Here is a 17242-nt window from a genome sequence, read left to right as displayed (position 1 = left end):
AATGTCTAGGAATTTGCATTTTTCTCCAAGTGCAAATTATTTAAATGTGTAGTAGAGTATCTCGCACCAATCACTGGAGAAAAAGGTAGAACCTTAGTTTAAGGAAGCAGGCAATGCACATACCGCAAATTTCATTCGAGTGAATTCTCATTATTTCCGTGTTCGTGACAGGTGTCCTGTAGACCATGAAGGGGCCTTGTGCGAGGTGGCTAAGACGCCCACAGCAGACAACAGTGACAGTAGCAGCGCAACCTTAGGCGTGTGCCTCTTCTTGATAATCTTCGGTGCCCTCATTTTTGGGCTTTATTGGTATCGCAAGCGACCGTTCCCCTTTTGGAAGGGAAAAGGAGGGTATGTATGAGGTGCCCTTTGTATGTTTCCTTTTTCTCTCAACTGGCAATCATTTGATTTACAATGCTCAATTAGTACAAAGATTTTCATTAAGATACATATTAGAATCCAAAAAGTAAAATCAAATTCCCTAAATTACAGGCAACTTCGCAAGAGATGCTTTAAAGCGAATCAGACGCTACGCTTCGCCAACCCAGGCTTCGGTATTATTTCCCCCACCACTGTGCCCAACGGAAACACAGCGTCCGGTATTAATACCATCCCCTCAACTCCGCCTGTCTTGCGAGGCTCTCACAACTTCGAAAACCCTTTCTTTAAAACTGATGAGCACGTGGTAAGCCTCCCACAGTAGAATATATTCTGTTGAAGTTGTATCTAGCATTTCACTGAAATTTCCGATATCATACGTGATATTTCAGAATCTTATAACATGCTAAATGTTCACCAATGAGATTAAAACTAAGAAAAATATACACAATTCTGCTTCCTTGCCCAGCCGGACACGAGTGCAGACTCAGCCATAGTGAGCACAGCCGACTCGACCTCCATCAACATCGCTCCTCATCAGGTGGATCTGACGACACCACAGCACGTATTGTAAGTCACTCCCGATGTGTTCAATTATATCACCATGTTTTCCTATGCTGTGCAATATTTTTAATTAGGTCTGGAGACTAATTCATTGAAAAGAACTGCTAGGGATCGTGTCTAAAGTTCACTGATTTGCTCATGTCTTATTTGTTTTGCTTTCTATATGCAGACTCTCAATCCATACTATTTTTCTCTTTAGGAAGCCACCGGTAGAGAAGAAGGTCGAGTGGGACCTCTCTCCTTTCCAACCCTTGCAGCCTCCGGTGTGAAACAATGAATTAGAATACATATACTGATATAGATAAACTTGTTGTAATTGTTAAATGTTTAATATTATAGGATAATATATATTTCTAAACTAATCTTTAGTTTCTTTTAGACCATTAGCCATGACAGCTGGTGGGAAAGTATGTAATTGTGAAGGGTCTATAATTTTAAGTGATGCCTAGCTGGATCATGAAAAGGACCATGAACTGTTTTGTGAAGCACGCACTTAAGTATATAGAAAGCAAGTTTTACCTAAACAATTTACAAGAATTACACACCTGGTAAAATCCAGGTATCAATGTGGAAGATGTCTAGTTTTGAAAAGACAAGAGCAGTGAAATAAAACCAAATTGAATTTGGAATTTTTAGTTCCAATTTCAAAGATAGGTTTAACATTTGTCATGATTTCAAGCATGTCAATCTTTTGAAATAAACTTCATAATCCATTTAGATTTTGCTGTTCAAAAATCACATTCTAGCACTCAAGGATACATGTATATACTGCTGTGTACACTGCCGGGGATGACATCTTCAGCCTCAGTCCTCGACTCAACCAATTTTGCATTCTGATCTTCTTTTCCTTCGACATACCCTAGGCTAACCATGTCCAGTAATGAAGATTTTGTAACTTTATTAGGGGCGATGAGGCTTGCCCCACTGATTTCAACTCCCCCCTTTCCTGAACCCAGGCTTTCCTGACCATGACTCGGAATACTACAACTACCCCTTCCTCAAAGCCTACTCCTTCACTGGACACCAGTCCCTCTTCCACAAGGCCCTGTCCTTCTGCTACTTCCATTTCTACAAATCTTTTGAGCACTGTTGATCCCAGCCAAATGGGATCGTTTTTTGTGATCCCCTCTAAAGCCACTTACTCTGACTGCGCATCTTAGTGCTTAAAAAATCAAGTTGGCTAAAATTTCTTTCTGCCGATCTCTCCTGCCTTTGTCAGTTACATGCGAATCCCAAGTTAATGCTAAATTATCTGTTGACGTCACTGGCAAACCCATTCCTGCCCTGCCTCATCCCTCCTTCAATATTTGTACAGGAACGGTCTCCATTTTCTCGGCAGTCCTTTCGACAAGGATTGGTCATTGTGGAGAAGACTTACTCGCCTGCCTTGGTGACTATGATGCTACACTATTCCCATAGAGGCTGTCATATGTCCTCCCCCATTATTGCAATCTTTACTTTCAATAGACATGACCACTATATACTGGTCGAGCCTCTTGCTGTCCAACCCTGTCAATGTCAGAATTGTTGGCGGGTAAGCCACTCTGCCAAATACTGCCGATCCACAGCTCGATGCCCTGTTTATGCAGGAGTAGCATTACCTTCAAGTGCAAGTCTGAGCTGGAAATTCTCAAATTAAAACTTTGCATACTTTCAGGCCAAATTTGAAGGCCAAATTTGAATGTCCTTTTGCTGATCCCTACATTACCCTATGGATGTCTGCAGAATCCCATTTTCTTTTATAACTTTCAAATTCCCCTTGAACTATGCTTTTCACTGCTACTTTTCTCTAATGCTATATTACCTTTGAAGTCTGGCACGTTTATTTTGCTTTGAAACCATTAACCATTCTGAGAACGTTAATCATGTATTTTCGCTGTTCAACTGCCGTGTTATAAAGGAAGAAATACTTAACCATGCATAATGGGAAAAATAGTTTCACAATATTTTTGCCTTACACCACACCCAAGTCATAGAAAAGGGAACGGGAAAAAGATACTATAATAACAATTTTATTAGTTTTAATAATAAAATGTAACAAATAACAATAATAATGTCCCATGTCTGATGCTGAGACAAAAACATCAGCCAAACATAAACCAATGCCACTTTGAACAAGGCGAGCTCTGGCAGTCATTTGCCTCACTACATACACTGATAACCAAAGAAATTTAATTCTGTGGCCAAGAGTCCAATTCTTAATAAATATTCCCTTACAGCGGTGGTTCTGAACCTGTGTAGAACTCCAAAAATAATTTCTAGACATCCACAACTCGTCAAACAGTAACTCCGTTCTTTTAATAATACTAATTCATTATATGTTATCATATACCCGAGACTTTACAGTACAACTTACTGCATAAAATTACTTGAAGCTGTGCCTCCCTGGAATGACAAATCCCCTGAACACAGACGTATTTTCTAATGAAAATTTGGGATGTACATTTTGTAAAAATTCCGCTGTAAATGGGTTGAGAACCACCGCCTACAATTTCCGATTGAAGTTTGCATCAAACAGGGTTAACTGACCATTTGCATTAAATAATAGCTAATTTTCGAGGATACAAGTACCAGCGTATGTCTTTTAATATCGGTTTTCCTTTAGTGATTTTAAAGATTGTGTGGCAAAAAGACTACCAAGGTGACTACAGCAGATTATCATGAAATGTGTGAATAGCAGTTTAGTAATTCAATTTAGAACTAACATTTCTCGCCTTTTCTGAAGACGCATGCACATTATCATGTGTGGGTTTGGAACTGGGATGCAGAACAGTAATAAAAAAAAAAATGTAATAAATTAAATGAAAAGATGCTTTGATCTGCATATCCATGAGATGATGATTACCCAGAGGCTGTGTGCTGCAAGCAATTCTCAAAATTAGTGTGAAGGGAAAAACACTATATATATTAAGCTGCGAAAGTTAAAGAAAAATGAGGAAATACCGATGAAAATATTGTGGAAGTGTGCATGCGTCTCTACCTTTCATAAAGTATCTGATGATTATCTTATGAAATATAAACTTAAAACTAAACACACTGACCATCCCACACAGAACCACCACGATTCAGTCATACACGGCTTACAACAGAAAACAAGAGCGGGTATCTTTGTCTACAAAGAAAAGGGCTGCGGGGAAGTTTACTAAGTGCTTTACATCTGTACATCTGAATGATTCATAATTAAGGATGAAGAGCGAGTTAGTTTTACTTGCAGTTTTGCCTGTTTTAATATGTACTGCCTAATCTATGCCTGAAAGATTAAACGTAACAATCGGCCTGTAATGACAACCAAATGTACTCATTTACACTAACTGATAAATATTTACGACTTAATTTATCGGTATTAATTTACCATGAAATGTTTTAAGTAAACAAATTCATGTGTATAAATAAATAAATAAAATAAATAAGTTAAAACCATCTTGCATATTAAATACGCAACAGGTTGTATCTACACGTTCCACCAGATATATCAACTTAGCATAAATTCAACACCTTCAAAATTAGCCTCGTTCAGAATACAAGCGAAGGTGGACACAGACAGAGGAAGGTGGGTGTTCACAGGATGACCCACGCGGGGAAGGCCGTGCGAACAGCTGTAGATATCTACAAGGAAAACCACGTGAGCAAGTTCCCGAAGAACCTTTCCTGAACCCTCGCCCGCAATGGCGGGACCTCAATGGTAAGGCCTGTCAGCAGGGCCACGCCAGCAGGGCCATGCCAGTAGGGCCACGCCAGCAGGGCAATACCTGCAGGACCATGCCAGCAGGGTCACGCCAGAAGGGCCACACCAGCAGGGTCACGTCAGCAGGGCCATACCAAGACGGGGGGGCAAAGGAAAGCCCTGCCACCTCATCCAAACTGGACCAAAGTGCAACAACAGTGCGCGCGGCTTTTCTGTCCAGAAATTAACGGAACTGGATGGGACCTCCATTTTGGAAAACAATTTGGCAAGTAACTGAACTTACAAATTGAAGATCGTACCAGTTTTCCTCAAGGAAGCCCCATCCAGTTCAGATAACTTGTAATGTTAAATAGAAGCTATTTACAGAATCTTGACAATCACAAAGCAATAAGGTGCGTGTATGCGTCATCCAGTATATTTAACTTTTGTTTTTTGTGATACAGATAATGCACTATCAGGATATCTTGTCTAATGTTTCCAATATGGAGGAAAGCATATTGCAGTGCCAGAACCAATAGGTACACTAAATTTAGCTTTACATATTAATATAAAGATCAATTCAATGATAATTATTTCAAATAATTCCATACACTTCCCTTATGCTGTCAGAGGTGTCGCAAAGTTTACTGTCTCTCTGCGAGGCACTGCTCTAAAGTGATAGGTCTGTGGCACCATAATGTGTCTGCACTTTAACGGAATTTCATGAAGATCCTATCTTCACACATGTGTTCTTGATCATTGTGCATAACCAGGTAAGTGACCTCGTAGGAACTGCGCCATGCTGAAGACAGCAGCAGCCTGCTGGTGGGTGTGAGGAGCAGCAGGAGACTCACTGGTGTCCTTTTGCATCTGCCTGTGGTGGCACATGAAGCCGGCCACCAGCACTGAAATCACGGTGCACATTGCCAGCAGCACAAACAGGGCGGAGAAGCCGGGCGCCGGCAAGCACACGCCATACACCACATCTTCGCGGTGCCCCTTGAAGACGGTGACGCCGTCTTCCCTGGCGGGCGTGAACTCCAGGTCGGCCTCGGAGATCACCTGGTAGTCGGTAGTGACGCCGATGTCGGGGGAGCGTTGGTGGCGATCGAGAACGAGGTCACGGCGACGGCGGCGGAGGTTCCTCGGGCCCCAGGGGAAGTCCTCGGCGTTCGGCAGTTCGATGGTTTCGCTGCCTTTGAGGGGCGAGCCGTTCAGGTACGCCTGCGCCGACTCCTCGTCCGGGATGATCAGGGGGCCCTTGGAGTACAGGCTGCTCTTGTTGATCATGGGGTTGTTCTGGCTGCTGGGCCGAGCCTTACCCGGGTTGGCCGCCGATCGCTGGTTCGCACTGTAGAACGGTGGCCTCTCGCTCTTCTCGCCAAAGCTCGAGGGCCCAACATTATTCGGCGGAGCCTCGTACTGTGGCGCTGTCTCGGCAGGAGCTGCGTAGGCGTCGAGGGGCGGCTGCTGAACTAGAGGCTGCTGCTGGAACTGAGGTTGCTGCTGGAACTGAAGTTGCTGCTGGAACTGAGGTTGCTGCTGGCTGTAGTCGCCGATGGGATTGCCTGCAGTTGGCTTCTGGCAGTGGTCGGGGCAGCCGAAGCGACAGATCTCCACTTTGCAGCGAATGTGGACGGCCATCGAGTCCGGGAACTTGAAGGCGTGGAAGTGGGCGTAGGTGAGCACGGTGGCGCGGCCGTCATTGTTCCGAAGCTTCATGAACTTGGAGATCATCTTGGGGCGGAGGACGCAGCCGTGCTCGTCGCTGAGGTAGATGGGCGAGTTGGAGCCGTCAGAGGCCTCGCACGACTTCACGCGCATGTCGAACTCCCCTGAAACAAAACGATTATGTATTTGCGTCAACGCCTGTGAGCGAAGCAACTACATGAAGCCTAAAACGTACTGACTTTAACTTTTATTTGAGTGCAAAAAGTTTAATAAAGTTGTCGTGTTTATGAACATGAATTCTCTGAAATCAAACAGCGATGAAAACAGAACCTACTACAATAATATACGATACACGCACAAAAAACGCACTCGCCCGCACTCCAAACCCATTCTCATAGCCCCTCCTCCGTCCACTTACCAGCCTGGTCATTGATGGCGACGACCATGGTGAGCGTGGAACCCAAGGGGACGATGCCGGTCACAGGGGACGCCCAGGGCCCCTTGCCGTCCTGAATCTCCATCCAGCAGTCCACGTTGTCACCTGCAACACAGCGAGCTCTTACAATCCCGTCTGAATAGCTTTTGATTGACAGACAGACAGACAGACTTTAATAGTTAAAAAGGCTATCTATTAATGCATCTTTTTATGAATTGTATACCTATTAATCCACTTACTTTCAATTACTACTCATTTATTCAATTTTCAATTACTTTTCATTAAGCTATTTTTTTCAATTAATATTCATCAATTTATTTACTTTCAGTTACTGTTATCAATACATTTATTTTCAATCTGTTTCTATATTAACGTACTAGAAAGATTGTGTATTTTTACTCATATAATTAGAATAATATGATAAGTATATCTTCACAATTAAAGAGGCCCTGGGCTTCTATATAATGCATCTATTCATATTCAAGAATGGGTATTGAGGCTTTTTTACGTGTATTTTTTCACACTGAAGAATACCTTGCGAGCATCTACAGTATATCTATATTTATTCATATTCCATAAATCGCATTGGTCATTTCAAAACCGGACCTATAAAGAAGTAAAACGGATAAGACCTCAAACATCTATTGCTAGAAAAAAATGAAGTAAAACGGACATTTTTTTTTTATAAGCACGTCTACTCCTTCAAAGATGAAATAAACAGACAAAAAATGTAAACACATCTATCTCTTCAAAGACGAAGTTAAACAGACTTTTTTTATACGCACGTCTATTCCTACAAAGATGAAATAAAAGTAACAAAAATTGTAAACACATCTATTCCTACAAAAACAAAGCCAAACGGATAAGACGTCAGACCTCTGAAGTTGAGCTCGACGACTTCCAGATCGGCGATGACCATGGGCGGTTTGCTGGCAGTCTTCTCGTAGTCGTTGTACCACTCGCACCGCAGTCGCTTCGCCTCGTCCCAAACCTGTGGAAATGTGCGGGCGTGAATAATACCGCCAAGGAGATCCAACAATGATCAATTGAAAAAAAAAAAAATGATGGTGATATTGATAGGGAGAAAGGTGGGTGTGGAAATAAATATGTTAAAAGATTAACTGAAAAAATTATAATATAATAATAATAATAATAATAATAATAATAGTAATAATAATAATAATAATAATAATAATAATAATAATAATAATAATGAAATGGTTGTGAAAACATGTGTTAATAAGTACGGTGAAGGAAATCCAGCAATAACCATTTGAAAAAAGAAAATGCATGTTAAAATATGTGAACGTAAATAAACAAATTTCAGTAATTCTGCAAATGACCAGTTGAAAACTCAAATAAGTTAAGATAAAAATAATTCCACCAATGATCAATTAAAAAAAAAAAAACATGTATTTAAGATGGGTGTTATACTTGTATCATTACTGAACTGTGACTTCAACTCCACATACTGATATCCTATTCCTTATACTCTCAACCTTGACTTCAGTTACACACGCCTTTCCTAGACTTTTATTAATATATACCTCCTTACATTATATATTTCCTATTAGAAAACCCTTCCAATAAGTAAATAACGAACGAATTAAACAAGCCTAATAAAACAAAAGTAAAGCGACATACAACAAAACAACAAAAATAAAGCAAAAAAAAGAAAAAGGAAAGAAAATACCATAAGAGTAACAATAAATAAATAACGCCGCTCACTTCAATCAAAAATAAAGCAACACAAAACAAACAACAAAAAGAATAAAACAAAAATAAATAAATAAAATAGCAGTAACAATTAATAGAATGAATACAAAAATAAAGCAGCCCAACGCAACCGAACCTAAAATAAAACAAACATAAACAAACAAACAGAATAATAATAACAGCAAACAGAAGGAATAAAACCACTGACCTCAATCAAATCGGAATCGTACTGCACGATGATGGTGTTCTCGTAGAACTTGCCGCCCATGTCGGGCTTGGTGCCGCAGCCGTCGTAGTAGATCTGGAACTCGTAGTTGACGCCGCCGTCGCGCGGCCCCACGTACATGCAGTCGCCGTTCCCGTACTGGCCCTTGGAGAACACCAGGCCCTGCGGGGGAAGGGAGAGTCAGGGGCAGAAGGAAGGGGCAAGGGGAAGGGGTAAGGGGAAGGGGTGGGGACAAGGGGAAGGGTCAAGGAGGGGAGTCAGGGGCAGAAGGAAGGGTCAAGGGGGTGAGTCAGGGGCAGAAGGAAGGGGCAAGGGGGTGAGTCAGGGGCAGAAGGAAGGGGCAATGGGGAGAGTCAGAAGTAGAAGGAAGGGGCAAGGGGGAGAGTCAGGGGCAGAAGGAAGGGGCAAAGGGGAGAGTCAGGGGCAGAAGGAAGGGGCAAGGGGGAGAGTCAGGGGCAGAAGGAAGGAGTAAGGGGGTGAGTCAGGGGCAGCAGGAAGGGGTGGGGACAAGGGGAAGGGGCAAGGGGGAGAGTCAGGGGCAGAAGGAAAGGGGTGGGGCCAGGGGGTGGGTCAGGGACTGGGGATAGGGATGGTAGCAATGAGAAGGTGTGTGTCAGGGGCAGGGGCACTGGGATAGGGGGGTCAGGGTTAGGGAAGGGGCGTGTCAGAGGCAGAGGGAGCGGGAAGGGGTGGGGGCGGATCAGTGCCAAGGGGGGAAGGTATTTTGGATTTTGGGTTGCGGTATTTTGAAGGTATTTTTGCATTTAAGAGTAGTATTTTGAAAGGTATTTTGGGCTTATGGACTTTTTATTTTGTTATTTTTTAGCAATATAACATTTGGAGTTATGCAGCTGTGCACGTTTGTTATCACTGTTGGATAGTTTGCCACAATAAAGAATTTGGTATAGGACGTTATATTCTGTATGGTGTATCCGCTATCTTTATATGGACTTTTATACTCGGAAAGCAAGGTATCTTTGTAGCATTTGATAGTTTTATCATCAATCTCGTATTTTCTAGCAACACTGGTGACGGGTATTGGCGTGAACGAACCAACGTTGAGAAGAACAGTAGAACACACGATTCTGCCGACGGCCTTTTCGCTTCACTACCTCTTCTGGGCATCATACTTCATGCCCTGGAGAAGCAATGCAGCAGAAAGACCTTCCGTTAAGTCGTGTATTTTCGTGTTCTTCCATTCGATGTTTTGTTTACATCTTGTTCGGCAGCGTATTGGTCTGTTTGTCATTACCGTTCTTCTTTATTCAATCATTTATTCTATAATTTTCCTTGTGTTCATTTGTTTCTCTTTTCTATTTATTTACTTTTTTTACTTTTTTTTACTCGATCAAGAGAGCCACAGCCAAAGTCAAAATTCTTATCAAACCTGTTTCGAATTCCGTTTCGAACATCCGCTTCATACCACACTTTTCGTATAGGGAAAGGGGGATTCGAAGCTTCAATTCATTACAAAAAGGCAGATTCGAAGCTTCAAATCATTACAAAAAAAGCAGATTCGAAGCTTCAAATCATTACAAAAAGGCAGATTCGAAGCTTCAATTAATTCCAAAAAAGGCAGATTCGAAGCCTCAATTCATTAAGAGACTCTGTACCTGGAAGGGCGCGGTGAAGGAGAGCTGGACGGTGAGGTGGTCCTTCCCGCACATCACCTCCAGTTGCCTGATGGACGGGAGGTTCGCCGGCCGCTCCAGGGCGAAGTCCGACAGGTAGCTCTGCGCGGTAGTCACCTGTGAGGGGAGAGGGGGAAAGGCGGTCATTAGTGGCAACTTAAGAGGCAATTGAGTCGAGTAATAGAGGTAGCTACACGTCAGAACATGTTAGCAAATTAAGTTGGATGCAGATTAGATAAAATGGAGATGAAGTCGGTTTCATGTTGCAGATTTGAATACCTGGTCACAACACCAACAACGTAACGATCTTAACTTCAGCAAAGTCGCGATATGGACGAGACTAAAATCGTCCGTTTCCATCACGGCTTTCTGGGAAAAGGGCCACAATTCGTAGAAGGCAAAGAAGCGAAATTTATGCAATGTGTAGCTCGTAGATAACGCATTCGTCAGGGCTGGGTGGCCAAAGCCTCGTGAGAGAGCAATTCTTAATGGATGCTCAGGTTCAGGACAAATGAGGCGTGAGCTCGTACCGTGAAGTTTGCAAAGAACTCCTGCATAGGTGGCATTTTCACTCGGAAGCACGACAGCATGTAAATAATTCGAAGAGAAATGGGCAGCACATCCAACACATTTTCTTTAGATTCTTTCACACTTTTTTACGCTCTTACATCTGCTTGGGAGCGGTTTTTCGTCGAACAGTAGACCACAACCACAACCACGGCAAAAGTTCGACCTGCAACAGCTGTCAGGCTTGAAAGAGAGCGAACAGAAGTGAGGAAGAACTACATCGGTTAACCGCGCGTTGTATTACTTAGCGGGAGACCGTAGAACAAGAGTTCCTTACATTACAGGAGTCAAGGCGAAACAGCTGATAAATGAGCCTGATTTAAGCCTTAAAAATACAGATCAAGGCTCGTGTACGTTTGCCAAAATTTAGCACTTGTACTGCCTAGATTATCTTTAAAAATAGGAGATATCAAGGTACAGGTTTGTCTTTTTTCCCTTTCATGTACCGCTGAACACATGTATCTGTTGATAACATTTACCCGTGGGACAATACGATGAGAAAAATGAATGACTTTGAACAAATCTGTCAGGGCCTACAGATTGATAGAGAGAGAGAGAGAGAGAGAGAGAGAGAGAGAGAGAGAGAGAGAGAGAGAGAGAGAGAGAGAGAGAGAGAGAGAGAGAGAGAGAGAGAGAGAGAGAGTTAGTGACAATGAAAGAAAGAAAGAAGGTCTGAGAGAGAGAGAGAGAGAGAGAGAGAGACAGAGAGAGAGAGAGAGAGAGAGAGAGAGAGAGAGAGAGAGAGAGAGAGAGAGAGAGAGAGAGAGAGACCATGAGATCCATTACACACGAAACCAAAACCTAAACATTCTTACCCTCACACAAATCAGTCCACTTAGAACATTACGAAGAAAGCGGTGCATGTATCACTTTTCTCCCAATAAAGCATGCTAGGGAACCGCAAAAAGGAAAACGAGAATAAAAAAAAATGAATATGTTTAGAAATCGAAACCGGAAATAAATTACTTTCCCTCTGACGGCACATCCGGAACGTTTTATATATATACATGTAGCTTTCTCTCTAAAATAAGAAGAAAACAGAAAACAAATTCGCTGATAACTCGAGAACTGCTACAACAATCGGTATCCCCCCCCCCCCCAGGAGAAATTAATTATTCATAAGTCCAGATAAGTTAACTGTACCTTAAAAAATGATATCGTAATTAACTCCGACGGTAAAACTAACGTTGTTCATGGATGGGCGAAAGAGTGGCGGGATGAGGAGCTGTGGGAAAGGGCGACAGATGCGAGTGGCTTTCGTAGTACGAGAGAAAGGGGGGGGGGGGAGACGTGGGTGAAAGGGAGGAGGGAGGGGGGAGGGGGAGGGGGTGGGAGGGAGGGAGGGAGGGAGGAGGGAGGGAGGGAGGGAGGGAGAGGGAGAGGGAGAGAGAGAGAGAGAGAGAGAGAGAGAGAGAGAGAGAGAGAGAGAGAGAGAGAGAGAGAGAGAGAGAGAGAGAGAGAGAGAGAGAGAGAGAGAGAGAGAGAGAGAGGAGAGACAGAGAGAGAGAGAAGGAGAGAGAGAGAGAGAGAGAGAGAGAGAGAGAGAGAGAGAGAGAGAGAGAGAGAGAGAGAGAGATGCGAGAGAAATAGAAAGAGAGAGTGAGAGATAGAGAGAGAGAGAAATACACACACACACAAGACCAAGAGGGGAAGGGACAAACAAAACGCCAGAGGCACTAAGGCTGAACCGAGGGCGAAACACCACCAGAAGAAGGCAAGCAGGAGACCACGCCGTGTGAAGGGCTGACAGGGGATGGGAAAAGACGCCACGCAGATATGCTCCTCCAGCAGGTGAAGACGAGATTCCAGAGCATACCTGAGTCCCGGTTCTTCGTCACGTTTCTTTGTTTACGTCATCGAGTCAACGGTTCGAAGGAGTTATCATTTTATTAAGATGTATATAAAATCATTGTCGATTTCATATTCAATCTGGTATAATTCTGAAGCACAAATTGACATAATACCGGCAATGCATCGATATTACTCATTCATAACAAGGCATTTATTAGTTAATAACTGCAAAGCAAAGGGCAATTTCGGAACCGCAAAGAGCATTTGAGCCAACGTAAACGCCGCATGTCATTAGGCATCACTTCCTCCACACAAGCATATGCACGCACGCACGCACACACACACACACAGACACTCTCTCTCTCTCACTCACACACACACACACATAGACACTCACTCTCTCTCACACACTCACACACTCACACACACACACACACACACACACACACACACACGCACGTTACTGATATTCTCTATTCTACTTGCTTTTCACTCTCTGTCTAATGCCTCTTTCCTTTTACAACTATTTCCACTTCCTCGCGGGGCGACCTCTTAAAACCGCCAACGAACAACCTAAACAGATTCATTACGAATAATGTAGAAAAGGCAAGAAAATATAAACTTCACAAAAAGAGTGACGTGTATAAGAGTGCTATTTCGTTATTCCATCTTCATTCTTCTAAGGAAACTATAACCAAGGAATCTTATGTGCCAATTATACCACAGTAACAGAAACAATAACAGTGGTGGTAGTGACGATGACGATGACGATGACGACGACGATGATAACCCATCAAGGTCAGCAGAGCGAGACCGTGACGCGTGACGTCCTCAAGCGCAGAGGATAGATAATAGGAAGGTGTCCGTTATCCTCCGTTTAATCCTCCCCTTTCGCCTTTTCTTCCACTTCTTCCTCATTTCACTACGCTCATCCTCATTAGTGTGTAACTCGACTCCGCTCTGCATAATGATCCTAATCAGGGCTGCCGGATTTTCAGACTTTCTTGTTTTCCTAAATGCACTAATTGGCAGCCTATCTCGTGTTGTGATTGGTTATCTGCATTTTTCCATGTTTTCTTTGATGGATTGAGAAAAATAATAAAAGACGCATTGAAAGAGAAATTGAAGCCTGTGTATAATTATCATCTAAAGAAGAAGAAAAAAAATTATATATATATATATATATATATATATATATATATATATATATATATATATATATATATATATTCGTAGCTGTGACAAAAATGCGAGAATACGCTCTAAATTCTCTAAGTGACCGTGATGGATTTTACCAACTACGTCACTAATACGTCACAATGTACCGAAATTACCAAAAATTCTGCACAGTAACTGACACCGAGTTTTCTCTACATCACTGTCTTTGCTCACAATTGTATACACGATCCATTACTGATTTTTCGAGTTTTTTTTTTTTTACCGAATACCGAATACCGAATCAAGGAGAGAGAGAGAGAGAGAGAGAGAGAGAGAGAGAGAGAGAGAGAGAGAGAGAGAGAGAGAGAGAGAGAGAGAGAGAGAGAGGGAGAGGGAGAGAGGAGAGAGAGAGAGAGAGAGAGAGAGAGAGAGAGAGAGAGAAGGAAGAGAGAGAGACAGAGAGAAAAGGAAGAGAAAGAGACAGAGAAAAGGAAGAGAGAGAGACAGAGAGAAAAGGAAGAGAGAGAGACAGAGAGAAAAGGAAGAGAGAGAGACAGAGAGAAAAGGAAGAGAGAGAGACAGAGAGAAAAGGAAGAGAGAGAGACAGAGAAAAGGAAGAGAGAGAGACAAAGAGAAAAGGAAGAGAGAGAGACAGAGAGAAAAGGAAGAGAGACAGAGAGAGAAAAGGAAGAGAGACAGAGAGAGAAAAGGAAGAGAGACAGAGAGAGAAAAGGAAGAGAGACAGAGACAGAGAAAAGGAAGAGAGACAGAGACAGAGAAAAGGAAGAGAGAGAGAGAGAGAGAGAGAGAGAGAGAGAGAGAGAGAGAGAGAGAGAGAGAGAGAGAGAGAGAAGGAAGAGAGAGAGACAGAGAGAAAAGGAAGAGAGAGAGAGACAGAGAGAAAAGGAAGAGAGACAGATAGAGGGCGAGGGAGATGCTCAGCCCGCCACCAGAACTTCCTCCTCCTCGGCCAAGCGCAAACGTCTCAATGGAAAGGAGGAACTGGCGCTAACGAGAGGCCATCAGGGCGGTGGTTCGGCACTTTTACGGCGGCGAGCGGGGTTGTTAAGGGAGGTTGTTAAGGGAGGGTGTTAAGGGAGGGTGTTGGGGAGGACAGTTAGTAACCGGTTCGAGAGATTATTTCTATTTCGGTTTGGAGTGAGAGGGAGAGGGAGGGGGAGGAGGGAGGGAGGAATGGAGGAGGGGGAGAGAGGGAGGGAGGAAAGGAGGAGGGGGAGAGGGGAGGGAGGTAAGGAGGGGTAGAGGGGGAGGGGGAGGAAAGGAGGAGGGGGAGAGGGGGGGAGGAGGAAAGGAGGGGGAGAGGGGGGAGGGAGGAAAGGAGGAGGGGGAGAGGGTGGAGGGAGGAAAGGAGGAGGGGGACAGGGGTGAGGGAGGAAAGGAGGGGGAGAGGGGGAGGGAGGGAAAGGAGGAGGGAGAGAGGGAAGGAGGGGGAAGGAAGGAGGAGGGGGAGAGGGGGAGGGAGAATAGGAGGAGGGGGAGAGGGGGAGGGAGGGAAGGGGGAGGGAGGATAGGAGGAGGGAGGGAAGGGGGAGGGAGGGATAGGAGGAGGGGGAGAGGGGGAGGGAGGGAAGGAGGAGGGGAGGGGGAGGGAAGGAAGGGAGGAGGGGGAGGGGGAGGGAGAAAAGGAGGAGGGGGAGGGAGGGAGGGAAGGAGGGCGAGGAGGAGGGAGAGAGGGAAGGAGGGGGGAAGGAAGGAGGAGGGGGAGAGGGGAGGGAGGAAAGGGGGGGGGAGGGAGGGAAAGGAGGAGGGGAGGGAGGAAAGGGAGGGGGAGAGGGGGGAGAAAAGGAGGAGGGGGAGGGGTTGGAGGGAGGGAAGGAGGAGGGGGAGGGGTTGGAGGGAGGGAAGGAGGGGAGGGGTGGAGGGAGGGAAAGGGGGAGGGGGAGGGAGGGAAAGGAGGAGGGGGAGGGAGAGGTTGAGAGGGGGAGGAAGACGGGTAGGGAGATAGCGAAACTAATATATTTCCTTCGTAATGGAAACAGGAGATTTAAAAACGTATATATGTTTTGATCCATATATCTGATAAACAAAGCGAAGACAAAAATCAGCCCCCCCCCCCCAAAAAAAAAAAAAATAATAATAAATAAATAAAATAAAATAAAAAATAAAAATAATAAAAATTCTCTTCCTGTATCGTCCACGTCGCGTTCCATTTTCGCGCAATAAACTTGGTTCTTCTCCTGTCATACGGCGAGTTGTTATGGCTCTTAAAATTAACCTGATGTTGCAATAAATCCGACGAAATTGCGCTTTCGTTGCATCGGCTGCGTTAAGTGCGCACGTCCTATGCAAGGCAGATCTGGGCCGAGCTGTGACTGGGGTGGCGAAAGGAATGAGGGAAAGGTGATAGATGTGAACTTTTTGTGCATGGGAAGCGCGTGTGCTCAGCGTGGTTTGGTCATTTTTTTTGACATGCACGATGGCGATTCTCTTTTCTCTCTGTCTCTGTCTCTCTCTCTCTCTCTCTCTCTCTCTCTCTCTCTCTCTCTCTCTCTCTCTCTCTTTTTTTTGCAACCTTATTATTTAACTTTTTTTTTCTTTATCTCTCCCTCTCGCTCTCTTCTCTTCTCTTCTCTCACCCACGCCTTCTCTCCTGCCCTCTCAACTATCTTAACCCTCTCCTTCCTCCTCCGTTTCTCTCTCCCTCTCCCTCACTTCACCTTTCCTTCTTCCTCTCTTTTCATATATTTCCCTCTCCCTCCCTTTCATCTATTTCCCTCTCCCTACCTTCACCTCTTTCCTTCTTTCTCTCCTTTCCATCTTTCCCCCTCTCCCTCCCTACACTCCCAGGCTCACCTCCCCCACCCCTTCATCTCCCAGACTCACTCCCTCCCACCCCTTCATCTCCCAGACTCACCTCCCCCAACCTTCATCTCCCAGACTCACCTCCCCCAACCCCTTCATCTCCCCAGACTCACCTCCCTCCACCCCTTCATCTCCCAGACTCACCTCCCTCCCACCCCTTCATCTCACAGACTCGCCTCCCCCAACCCCTTCATCTCCCAGACTCACCTCCCCCAACCCCTTCATCTCCCAGACTCACCTCCCTCCCACCCTTCCATCTCTCAGACTCACCTCCTCCCACCCCTTCATCTCCAGACACACCTCCCTCTCACCCCTTCATCTCCCAGACTCACCTCCCCCACCCCTTCGTCTCTCGCTCCGTCTCACTTCCCCCACCCCTTCATCTCCCAGACTCACCTCCCTCCCACCCCTTCATCTCCCGCCTGGCTCGCCTCCCCCACTCCCCTTCCATCTCCCTGACTTCACCTCCCTCCACCCTTCATCTCCCAGACTCTACCTCCCCCCACCCCCTTCATCTCCCCGTCCGTCCACCTCCTCCATCCCTTCATCTCCCGCCCGTCCCACCTCCCCCCACCCCTTCATCTCCCCGGCACACCTCCCTCCCACCCCTTCATCTC

General features: G+C 44.8%; 2 protein-coding genes across 3 annotated transcripts in view; one reads left to right on the top strand and one right to left on the bottom strand.

Annotated features, from left to right (window-relative positions):
* Nucleotides 1–1304, top strand: part of LOC113811783 (vitellogenin receptor-like) — a 32351-nt gene extending 31047 nt beyond the window's left edge. Inside the window, exons 39-42 of the mRNA XM_070140838.1 lie at nucleotides 172–351; nucleotides 493–685; nucleotides 848–948; nucleotides 1142–1304. Coding sequence (XP_069996939.1) covers nucleotides 172–351; nucleotides 493–685; nucleotides 848–948; nucleotides 1142–1211 — 544 coding nt within the window. The 3' untranslated portion in view covers nucleotides 1212–1304. The remainder of the gene's footprint in view (nucleotides 1–171; nucleotides 352–492; nucleotides 686–847; nucleotides 949–1141) is intronic.
* Nucleotides 1305–2948: 1644 nt separating this feature from the next.
* m (miniature) overlaps nucleotides 2949–17242 on the bottom strand; it is an 88657-nt gene continuing 74363 nt past the window's right edge. For both annotated transcript variants that reach the window (XM_070140836.1, XM_070140837.1), the window contains exons 3-7: nucleotides 10269–10403; nucleotides 8638–8817; nucleotides 7590–7704; nucleotides 6696–6818; nucleotides 2949–6441 (exon numbers count right to left, since the gene is read on the bottom strand). In XM_070140836.1, coding sequence (XP_069996937.1) covers nucleotides 5363–6441; nucleotides 6696–6818; nucleotides 7590–7704; nucleotides 8638–8817; nucleotides 10269–10403 — 1632 coding nt within the window. In that variant the 3' untranslated portion in view covers nucleotides 2949–5362. The remainder of the gene's footprint in view (nucleotides 6442–6695; nucleotides 6819–7589; nucleotides 7705–8637; nucleotides 8818–10268; nucleotides 10404–17242) is intronic.

Source organism: Penaeus vannamei, chromosome 27 (genome assembly GCF_042767895.1).
Source record: "Penaeus vannamei isolate JL-2024 chromosome 27, ASM4276789v1, whole genome shotgun sequence".
In the NCBI taxonomy this organism is placed as follows: Eukaryota; Metazoa; Arthropoda; class Malacostraca; order Decapoda; family Penaeidae; genus Penaeus; species Penaeus vannamei.
This window is presented reverse-complemented; position numbering and strand designations above follow the sequence as displayed.